This window comes from Leopardus geoffroyi, chromosome B1 (genome assembly GCF_018350155.1).
Source record: "Leopardus geoffroyi isolate Oge1 chromosome B1, O.geoffroyi_Oge1_pat1.0, whole genome shotgun sequence".
NCBI classification, from domain to species: Eukaryota; Metazoa; Chordata; class Mammalia; order Carnivora; family Felidae; genus Leopardus; species Leopardus geoffroyi.
In genome coordinates this window covers 38,651,144-38,662,652 of record NC_059327.1, presented here as the reverse complement: position 1 = coordinate 38,662,652, position 11,509 = coordinate 38,651,144, and the positions used below count along the sequence as shown (strand labels likewise).

Below are 11,509 nucleotides of genomic sequence, written 5' to 3'. Positions count from 1 at the left end.
TATCCGCCCCTGGGGCACCGCCCCCTCCACCTCCTCTTCCACCCCCTCCCACTCTCTAGAAGTTACCTCTTCCCGCTTTCCCGCCCCATCTCCGCCCCCGGGCGCCTACCCCGCCCACCGCCCGCCTGCCGGAGCCTTTGCGCGGACGTCTCGGGGGGCCTCGGGGGCGGGGGGGCGGGCGGACGGCCTCGGCAGCCTCCGCCAGGGTGCGCACCGCCTCCGCCACCGCCACCGCGGGGCTGCTTGCTCGCCTCCACTCGGCTGTCCCGGGAGCCCAACAAAGAGCGCGCGGCGCCGGCCGCCAGCCCTCAGTTGCTCCCTAGGCTCCCTCGGAGCGCCCGGTGGCCGGCGACAGTTTCGGCGCGGGCGATGGAAGATGGAAGGAAGAAATGCCGCGGTGAGGCTCGAGAACCGCCGGGGGCTGAAGGGCGTGTAGGCTCGAGCGCGGTGCTCACTCAGATGGGGGTGTGCTTTGCTTTGTCGCTCCTCAGTGCCTCAGGGTTCCTGGGCCACTTGTGTTTGTGCCTTGATGTCAGGTTCTGGTAACAGTTTTCCTTTTTGCTCTTTCTTTGTGTGTGTTAGGAACCCAGAAGGGTCAGCTTTGTGGTGTTAACGTTGAGGTGTTTTAATTCAACCCTCCGCTTTGAAAACCTGACTTGGGAGAAAAGCCTGAGTACTCATACTTGCTTAAGGATCAAAAGAAGGGAAGCATTAAAGAGGACTTGCGGTGCCAATTTTTACTGTGCCCAAGTCAGCTCTTGTATTTAGGGGCTATCATGTTTCTCTGTCAGGGAAAATAAAAACCAAAAAAACAAAAAACGAAAACAACAAAAATACCCCCAAAACAAATTTGCATTGAGCGAGCAAACGGGAAGATTATTTGGTATAATATTCTCAGTATCTTTTAAAGACGTTTCATTCTGTTTTACATGCATTTAACTTTTATCTGCTGTTTCAGCTGTGAGTTATAGCAAATTATGTTCTGAGATTTAAAAAAAAAAATAGGTTAACACTTAGAGAACCTGGGTTTAGAATGTTGTCACTGACCTAAAAAATAAATGTTTAGTTTTACCGTTCCCCTTGATGTTAAACACCCAGTAGACAGAAGAAGTAAAGGGAATTAGTTTTATTTTATAGAAACTGATTTGCTTGACAGTTGGCTCCAGGGTTTCCACTCCAGAGTAACTCTTCTTCAGTGGGTCGAGGTGTTGGTGTGGGGATAAGGCAGATCTTGAAAATTACACGGAGTGGGATTCTGAGAACAAATGCTTCAATTTATTAACTATAATTGACTATATATAAAGGATTTTGAAAAGCCCAATAGCCAGGTAAGCAAGAGAGAATTTCTGCTGTCAAGGAGCTGCTTTCTAGTAGGAGAGACTTCTGCATAGGTTACGATGGGGGAATCCAGAGGAAGGAGAGCTTCTGACCTAGGGGCTTGGAAGTCCTTTGAGGAGCTAGTGGTTCAGCTGCACCTTGAAAGGGGGGAAGAATTTGGCTGGCTTTTTGTGTGTGTGGGAAAGGATGTTCTCTGCTGGAGGAAGAGAAATGCACTTTCTACCCTATTGCAAGAAATGCTTTACCATCCTTTCTTTTCTTAGACTATTTACAAATCAAGAGACTTTTCTTCAAAATAGTCATTAAATTCCTCTTCAGTTAAAAATGCAGCATGCTCAGCAGAACCAGCAAAACAATACAGATAAATTAATACCTTCCCAACCAATTTTTAGTGGCTTGATGCATGTCTTTAGAACAACTTTCGTATATCCATTCACAGATCGTATCACCAATATATGACTTGTCTTGTCAGATATTTCATTAACGTATGCTTTTTATACTGAAAGGAGCCAAGAGGTACCATGGAAAGCACTTGGGCTAGTAGGTTCGGACGCCTGGCTTGTAGGTTTTGTTACCGACTGAGTTTTTGCTGTTGTCTTGGGCAAATCGTTTAACGTCTGTAGCTAAAATTTCTTCCTTTGTAGGTTGAGAGAATTGGGTAGATGCTTTCTCAGAGCCATCTAGCACTAGCATTTTATGGTATAATGCATAAACATGTACATGCATTACTAATTCAGTGATGTACTCTTCACATTCTATCTCTTAATTTGTGTTTGTGAATGGATTGTTACTCTTATCCTGGCCATTGAATGTGGGAGAGTGATTAAAGCTGCAAAGCTAAAATACCCTTATTTTAAGGTAAAGTTCCACAGTTGAATGTTATTTTTAAAAATGCAAGCATAAGAAGCTTGATTTGCAAATCTGAATTTGTGTTGGCTTTAAAAAATGTTTTGTTGACACTCTTCACTTCATTTGTGAACAAAGAGTAATAAATACTTTACTATGTACATTCTACTTAAGAGGTTCAATTTTGCTTTTAAGTAGCAGCTAAAAAAATGAGATACTTTAGAAATCCTTTTAGGATAGTAAATGTTGGGAATTTGGAAATAAAAATAAAATAAGACAGAAAATCAGCTCATTGAAAAGGAAAATTCAGAGATGCTTTCCATAAATGGCTATATTCACTTTTTAAAAAGTTGGTGTTTATATATTTGTTTGTTCATCCTGATGGAAATGTGAGTGGGATGTAGTCTGGCATTACATTTAAAAAACATGTCCAAGGCATTACTGCTTTTAGAGGTGATTTTTTTTTTCCTTTAGAAATTCTGGAGTCATCTGTCCTGCCTTATTCATAAATGGACACACCATTGTGGTAATGGGTTAATTTCAGTCATGGTTAAGCTGAGGCAAAAACTGTGTGAACATTAAACTGTGTATGTGCTCCAGATTGGTTTGTTTCAGGTTTATCTGAGGTATGTTGTCATATGGCAATTATGAAAAGAACAGTTCTTTGGGCTTGGGTTAGGAGGTGAGTAATGGATGGTGATCTTTCCCAGTTTTTAGAAATGAATTCAGATATGGTTGACGTTTAGGCTGTCTGTGAAAAATAATCTGGCGATCAGTAGGTGACCAAAGTTCACTTACCTCAGGACATGAGTCAGGCTCACAGAAGGCTGGGGATCTAGTTTAGTTTCAAATCAACATTTAGGGATTCTTGCTCTGTAGTCTGGGTTAAACACGGAAGTCCCTACTTGCCTTTGTTAAGAGTGGAGATGATTTATCTTGAATACTGCCTTTTAGTTCTTTCTGAGTTCTTTCACAGTTAAACCAGCTTAACCTTACTTTAGAAGAGTACAGGATCCAGGTGAATTTCTCCAGAGCATTTGTTCAGAGTGTCCCTGTCTGGATCGTTTGTGTAGTTTGTGATATTGTATGCAGATTCAGAGGTTTGCTGGAAAGAATTTTAGTGGTGGCATTTTTGAGAGTGTCCCTTTGTACTTTTCCTGTGTTTCTGAGTTACAAAGACATTTTTCACATGCTGCAAATTAGTTTTAGTGCAGTGGCTACAGTGGCGATGTCAATCACTGTTGCAGTTTACAGTGGAGAAAATGGATAATTTGCAGCATATAATTAACAAGTTATTCTTACATCCAGATCACCAGATTTCTGTGCCTCATTTGAAAATAAGGTGTAACTCATAACAATAATGAATCTTTGCTTATGCTATCTTTTTTATATAAAAATAGCACATGTCCCTGCAGACCTTGTTTTTCACTGTTCCCAGAAGGTCAACAAACTGGGGCCCTAGTCGGCAGGGACTTTGTTGACAATCCAGGGCACAGACATGGTGAAGCTTTTCTCTTGGGCACACTTCTGGTGTGAGGGAGTCACTAGCTCCTCTCCCCTTCTTCCATGTGAGTGCGTGGCCTAGGCCAGGGTCTGCCACTCATTTCTTGGGGTTTGCTTGACTTCAAACAGCCATCTAGTATGAAGCTCCCTTTTCTTTGGCCACAAACCATTGATATGAGTCAGAATAATTGTTCATGTTGATGGATATTTTCAAGTTTATTCTTGGAGTTAGGGATTTAGGGTAAGTGGAAAAGTGAGCATTTTGATCCGAGCCTGGGGCTCTTTTCTTACAGAGTATTTTCCTGTGGGTTGTCCAAGCAGCAGCATTTTCTTTGAAGTTTCACCTTAAGCCCTAACTGCTGGAAAAATGCTTATTTTAAGCATTAAAAATTTTTTTTGTTGTTGTTTATTTTTGAGAGAGAGAGAGCGAGGGGGCACGCAAGCAAGCATTCAAGCAGGTGAGGGAGGGGCAAAGAGAGAGGGAAACACGGAACCTGAAGTAGCCTCCAGGCTCTGAGCTGTCAGCACAGAGCCCAACACCAGGCTGGAACTCATGGACTATATGAGATCATGACCTGAGCCGAAGTCAGCCTCTTAACGGACTGAGACACCCAGGCGCCCCTTATTTTAAGCATTTTAGAAACCTCACTTAAGTTTTCAGGAGATGCATTGTTACCATCATAGCTAATACTGATTGAGATCTTACTGTGTACTTTCACAGATTACCTCCTCTAGTCCCCATGACAACCCCATGAGGTCAGTACTATCATTATCTCCATTCTGAAGTCTGGAGAGGTTAAGTAACACAGCTAATAAGTGGCAGAATGAGATTTACATTTGGCAGCCCAATTTTCTTAACTACTATTCTGCTTTTATGTCCTCAAAGTTAGCATTGTGTGTTGTAGAAACTGAACTTTTTGGTTGTCATATTTGGATTCTGTGGGTATTAGAATCTGAAATTGGATGACTAATAAACAACCATTATTTTATATATGTGTTGCTTTAAATAGTAGGACCAGGATTGTTGTTTGGCTCAAGAGATGGAAATTGTGTAATTTTCTTTCAAAAACACCTGTAGTGTCTAAAGGGTTCACCTGTAGTGTCTAAGTGGATCATGTAAGGAGTTCATATAGTTATAAGCAATTTATTGAAATTCAAAACAAAGCAGACCAACAATTTAAAATTGAACTTTCACCTATTTTAACTTATAATTATGTCACCTCATAGAAGTGATCTAGGCTTTTTTTTTTTTTTTTTTTAATAACTGTGGGTATTGACACACAGAAGGCTAATTTTTTCTTCTTGTGAGCTGGGACTTAGGTTGCTGAGAAAAGGACCTGAAACAATGAAGAGGAGAATGGGGAATGAGCTGAGGGCGTTAATAAAAAGATCAGGCGGCAGCTGCTCCCCTTTCTTTTGCCTTCTGTTCCCAGACTTTTGCTAAGAAAAAGTGAATTATAGAAATGGAGCAGCTTGGTTCTTTCTATGGCTATTTGGTCTGTGCACAAGGCAAGTAGAAAAATGTGAATAGAAGAAGTTATAGCTTGTTTTGTTTGGGCTTCAGAAGATTATTGGTTAAGGGCCTGTGGAGTTGCTTTTCTCTGTATATGAACACTTATACCCTTTTCTGAATTTTGATTTTCAGCAATCCTTTCCAAGAAGTTATTTGATAGGCACAGTGTAGATGGACTCCTAGGACATTGAGGGAAGGGGAAATCTAGGTGTAAAGTGAGTGGCACAGACAGTGCAGTTTAATGATTGCTGCCTTTGTGGTTAATAATATTTTCTAACAAAATTATATTGGGAAAACACTGAGAAATGGCAGCAGGTCATGTGATCTTTCATAGCATCTCCTCTGATCTTTCCTTCATCTCTCTAAATGCTGCAGTCAACCTGCAAGTGTTCGAAGAAGCACTTGGGTCTTTCCTTGGGTCTGAAACTATTCATTGGAATATCAGTTTGCTTTGGGCAGATGTTTACATTTATCAGCTTCATTTCTGGTGGCTCCAAAGGGTCCATGAGCTGTCTGCTGATGCTTATGTCTCTGTATAAAAACCTCCTGTGTATGAAAAAAATCTCATTGCTTCCCATGAACTAATATCTGTAAGTAATAAATTAAGGCAGAAACTGAAGTACAGACATTAATATGCTGTTCATTCATTCAGCAAATGTTAAGTACTTATCATGTGCTAAGCTCTCTGTTAGGCTCCAAAAACCCTCGTGCACTGACCACTAAGAAAACCTGCCAGGAACATTCAGAGGCATTTGGGTACTTCTGAGAGTCAAACCTCACAATCTGTGAGTACTGGTACTGTGCCTAAGAACTCTGAACTTAAAAACTTTCATAGAATCAGTGAAGTTTCTGTCTTGCAGTATTGTTAAACAGTACTTTCTGCTATGGTGGAAATATTCTGTATCCGTGCTGTCCAGTATGGGAGTCAGTAACTGCATGTAGCTACTGAGAGCAGCTGGAATGTGGCTAATGAGATTTAGAAACTGGATTTTAAATTTTATTTATTTAGGTAAATTTAAATAGCCTCATGTGGCAAGTGGCTAATATATTGGGTAACATAGCTCTAGATCAAAAATGCATTAATAGATGGCATTGGCTGTCCTATGCAGTCATTTCTCACTTGACCATCTGGTTGCTTATGATGTGTTTACTGATTAGGCCTTGCTAAGTTTTTAGTTTTGCACATAGTTACTCCATCATGTCAGATAAGTACAAAAGCAGTGAGCGTGTATGGAAGCATGGGATTTTAATGGAAATGAAAGTGAAGGTAAAATCATTAAATGTGCTGAGAAGGAAGGAAAAAAAATATATTTGACAATAGGAACTATTCTGGAAAAAAAAATAAATTGTGTAATAGGTAGCATGCAGTTGACAATACTCAGCAAGGTGGAGGAAAACCTTTGATAAAATGGAAAAACTTGAGTGTCTGGCTGAGAGTCGACTATGATATTAATGAGTTGTTTGAGAACTTACAGAGATGGTGAGAATGCTACAGTCGACCTTTTCTGTTGCAAGCTGTGGGTAGTTCCATAGTTTCCAATCCCCTTTGATCTGCTTTTCATCACAGAGAGTATCCAGGTGGGTAGTGGTTGATATCCAAGTGGCTAAGGTCTTTCCTGGGCCCCCTGCAAAGCTGTGTTGGAGAGCCAATAGATTTTCAGTGCAGGTGAAACTAAGATGTCTGAATAGTATAAATATTGACAAGGAATGTGCCTGGTTTTATTTGTTTATTTATTTAAAAATTTTTTTAGTTTTAGAAAGAGAGAGAGCATGTCATATAGGGGAGAGGGGTGGAGAGGGAGAGAGAGAATCTCAAGCAGGCTCCTGCAGAGCCCAATGCAGGGCTCAATCCCACCACCCTGGGACCCTGACCTGAGCGAAAGTCAAGAGTTTCATGCTCAACTGACTGAGCCACCCAGGTGCCCCAAGGAATGGGCTTGGTTTTAAAACTACACATTAGTAGAGGTGCTTCTGCACCATGGTTAGAGATAGAGAAAACACTAAGACTGTGGAATGGTGAAAAAAAATCTTACTCTTTTCCCCCAAATACCTTGTAGTGACAAGTCTGGGAGGTGGACTTGTTTGCAGGCTTGAGTGGAATTTGTGTGAAATCATGAGAGAATTCTCATGGTTAGGTCTCTGCTGGAATACATTCTAGTTTTTGAGTTTTGTAGCTTGTGGTGAAAATACAGTGATTGTTACCACCTACTGTGCAAAATGTGGGGATAGGAAATGGCGAAGGAATAACATGTATTCTATATATGTTACATGCCAGATTCTATATGAAGGATGTGTGTGTGTGTGTGTGTGTGAATTTATATATTCTTATATTTTCTTTATAATACTGTAAGATTGGTGGTATGTCCATTTTTAGAGGATGAAATTGAAGCTCATGAAGGTTTAAATGAGATTCTTTTTTATAAACAAATTGATTGCAATAAAATTTACATACCAAAGTTTTAAATGGGATTCTTTTTGAAAACAAATTGATTGACATACAATTTACATACCACACAACTCATCCAAGTAGACAGTCTACTTTCTGTCTCTATGGATTTGCCCATTCTGCACAATATATGGCCTTTTGTGACAGTCTCCTTTTTAGCACAATGTTTTTAGTGCTCATCCACGTTGTAGCATGTATCAGTATTTCATTCCTTTTTATGCTGGATAATATTCAGTTGAATATACAGGGTACATTTCATTTGTTCATTCATCAGATAATGGGTTGTTTCCATTTTTTAACTATTGGGAATAATACTGCTTTGAACATGCACGTACAAGTTTTTGTGGAGACACAGTGTTTTCATTTCTCTTGGGTATATACATAGAAATGCAATTGCTGTGTCATATTATAACTCTATGTTTAACATGGAGGAATTGCCAAACTGTTTTTCACAGGGTCTGCACTATTTTACATTTCCATCAGCAATGTGTGAGAGTTCCCATTTCTCTATATCCTTATCGACACTTGTTATTTTCTGTGTTCTTGATTTTAACTATCTTAGTGTTATTTCATTGTGGTTTTCCCTAATGTAGTTGAGCATCTTTTCATGTGCTTGTTGTCCATTTGTAAATTGTTGGAGAGATGTCTGTTTAGATCCTTTGCTCTTTGTAAAATTGGGTTGTCTTTTAAAATTATGTATTTGTCTTTTTATTATTAAATTATAATTTTTTTTTTGTATATTATGGATACAAGTTTCTTGTCAGATATATGCTTTGCAAATATCTTCTTCCATTCTGTGGGTGGTCTTTTCACTTTCTTGTCTTATCCTTTGAAGCCTGTGAGGTTCTTTATCTTAAGCAAAGTGTGGGAGGGCTTAGCACACTTAACATACTTACCAAGGTTAGTCAACAAAATGACTTGTAAAATGGCTTGTGTAATGAATGTCATTCTTTTTGTTTGTTTCTGGTTGGAGAACAAGGTGGATTTACCCTTTGCTTAAACTACTCAGGATTGCAAAGCTTTCATGTGTACTGAAAGCAAAATTTGGAAGTAGACTTTGCTGTACTGAAAATAGTGCTTTCCTCCTGGATTAGAGAACTGCTTAAAAGGAAAAAGAGACTTTACCTAAAAGAGCCCTCTTTTGAGGTCCTGTAATTTTATGATCTAAATAGTGTTTCCTATATTTGTCTGTTGCAGGAATTACCTGGTTTTAGATTTCTAGGGCTGATTAAAGGTTCTGGTTCAGTAGTTCTGAAGTGGCACTTTTCATCAACACCTCACATGATTAGAATCAGGAATGCTTCAGAAACTGATCTAAACAGGTGATAATAATGACCTTTTAGTGGTTGCTAGAACTTAATTAGACCTCTTTAGTGGGTGTGGCCACGAGGTGACAAACATCCCTCACTGAGGGTGATTACAAACAGCAGATCCAGCCAGTCTGGCTACTTTGCTTAGGGAAGCTACTGATCTTGATCCAACACAACCCACAACACAACACATCCAACCTCAAAATTCTCTTCCCCTCCCCTCGTATAGTAGAGATGGTTCCACTATAAAAATTTAAACCAGATTCACAAACATTTTCAGGTCATCCTCTTGAGAGTGTTACTCTCTCCTTTTCCTACTCTTTAAGATGTGTTCATAATTTTCTTACCATTGTTGAGTCCCTGGAGGCCTTTCATAACCACACAGGTTCCCATGTAACTGGATGGTAGGTTATACTTTCCAGGTCGGGGGGTGGAATTATTCTTATTCTAAAAGTCACACAGCTATTGAGTAGTAAAACATCTTTTTTGTACCCTATATTGTTAGTGCCTGTAGTGCATGGGCACTGTGGATGCTGAGAGGAAAATTCTCCTACTATGTTTAGTGCAGAGTAGTCACTCAGTAAATAAATGTTTGTTCAATGGATGAGTTGAAGACTACAGTCTATTTAATAGCTAAGTTTAGGAACCCTTCCAAAAATGTATGGACACAGTAGGTGCTCTGACCTGTAGCCTTGTGTTCCGGTGGAACAGAATTTCCAGAGTCAGCAGATTTCTGAGCTTAACGTTTTTTGCTGTTGGCTTCATTGTGGGGTTTTGTTTTATCTCCTGTTTTAGGGAAGTGGAATTTCCCCCTACTTTGTAGACAGTGTTCATGGTTTGCTTTTATAGCTCCAGGTATGTGACTTTCATTATAGCTTTCTTGCAAATGACAACCTAGACCACAAAAGATAAGCGTAATGTGTCACTGAATTTCCTCACACAGGTCTTTCCCTTATGGCAGAGGCATCTGATAGAAGTAGATAAAGATATGAGCTGTGTTTGTTTGGTGTGATGTAACGGTTTCAGAGACCTGTTTCATTTATTCTTTTAATTGTATCATTTTTCATTCTTGATTCCCTTCTTCCTACCTTTGTGTGGTTTGTATGTCAGTTGATTGTCTATTATGTTGATTGGTTCTGTTTGGGGGAAAAAACTATTAAACACAGCATAATCTAAAATAAGCTTAGGTAAAGATATATTTATGTTAAGATATTTACATATTTCAATTTAATTTTATTTATATAGAACAGTATTTGTATATTTCAAAGAACTTGATAGGCTTAGAGCAAAGACAAAATTTAATTTATTTATTATTTTTTATTTTTTTATGAAATTTATTGTCAAATTTGTTTCAATACAACACCCAGTGCCAATCCCAACAGGTGCCCTCCTCAGTGCCCATCACCCACTTCCCCCTCTCCCCCATCTCCCATCAATACTCAAGTTTGTTCTCAGTATTTAAGAGTCTCTTATGGTTTGCCTCCTTCCCTCTCTGTCACTTCCCCCTCCATACCTCCCCCCGGTCTTCTGTTGAGTTTCTCAGAATCCACATATGAGTGAAAACATATGGTATCTGTCTTTCTCTGTCTGACTTATTTCACTTAGCATAACACCCTCCAGTTCCATCCATGTTGCTACAAATGGCCAGATTTCATTCTTTCTCATTGCCAAGTAGTAATCCTTTGTGTATATAAACCACATCTTCTTTATCCATTTGTCAGTTGATGGACATTTAGGCTCTTTCCATAATATGGCTATTGTTGAAAGTGCTGCTGTAAACATTGGGGTACAAATGCCCCTCTGTGTCAGCACTCTGTATCCCTTGGGTAAATTCCTAGCAGTGCTATTGCTGGGTCATAGGGTAGATTTATTTTTAATTTTTTTGAGGAACCTCCATACTGTTTTCCAGAGTGGCTGCACCAGTTTGCATTCCCACCGACAGTGCAAGAGGGTTCCTGTTTCTCCACATCCTTGCCAGTATCTATAGTCTCCTGATTTGTTCATTTTAGCCACTCTGACCGGTGTGAGGTGGTATCTGAGTGTGGTTTTGATTTGTATTTCCCTGATGAGGAATGATGTTGAGCATCTTTTCATGTGCCAGTTGGCCATCTGGATGTGTTCTTTAGAAAAGTGTCCATTCGTGTCTTCTGCCCATTTCTTCACTAGATTATTTGTTTTTCGGGTGTGGAGTTCGGTGATGTCTTTATATATTTTGGATACTGGCCCTTTGTCTGATATGTCATTTGCAAATATCTTTTACCATTCCGTTGGTTGCCTTTTAGTTTTGTTGATTGTTTCCTTTGCAGTGCAGAAGGTTTTTATCGTGACGATGTCCCAATAGTTCATTTTTGCTTTTACTTCCCTGGCCTTTGGAGACGTGTCAAGTAAGAAATTGCTGTGGCTGAGGTCAGAGAGGTTTTTTCCTGCTTTCTCCTCTAGGGTTTTGATGGTTTCCTGTCTCACATTCAGGTCCTTTATCCATTTTGAGTTTATTTTTGTGTATGGTGTAAGAAAGTGACCTAGTTTCATTCTTCTGCATGTTGCTGTCCAATT

The 11,509-nt window shown here is 39.6% G+C and overlaps 1 protein-coding gene across 17 annotated transcripts in view; it reads left to right on the top strand.

Annotated features, from left to right (window-relative positions):
* The window catches only part of PSD3 (pleckstrin and Sec7 domain containing 3), a 796,422-nt gene that overhangs the window by 202,078 nt on the left and 582,835 nt on the right, over nucleotides 1–11,509 (top strand). The window contains exon 1 of one of the 17 annotated variants that reach the window (XM_045458264.1): nucleotides 3–397. The exons of 15 other annotated variants lie outside the window; for them this stretch is intronic. In XM_045458264.1, coding sequence (XP_045314220.1) covers nucleotides 377–397 — 21 coding nt within the window. In that variant the 5' untranslated portion in view covers nucleotides 3–376. Of the gene's footprint in view, nucleotides 1–2; nucleotides 398–11,509 lie in introns of those variants that run through there. One more of the 17 variants, XM_045458231.1, reaches the window with a different exon arrangement.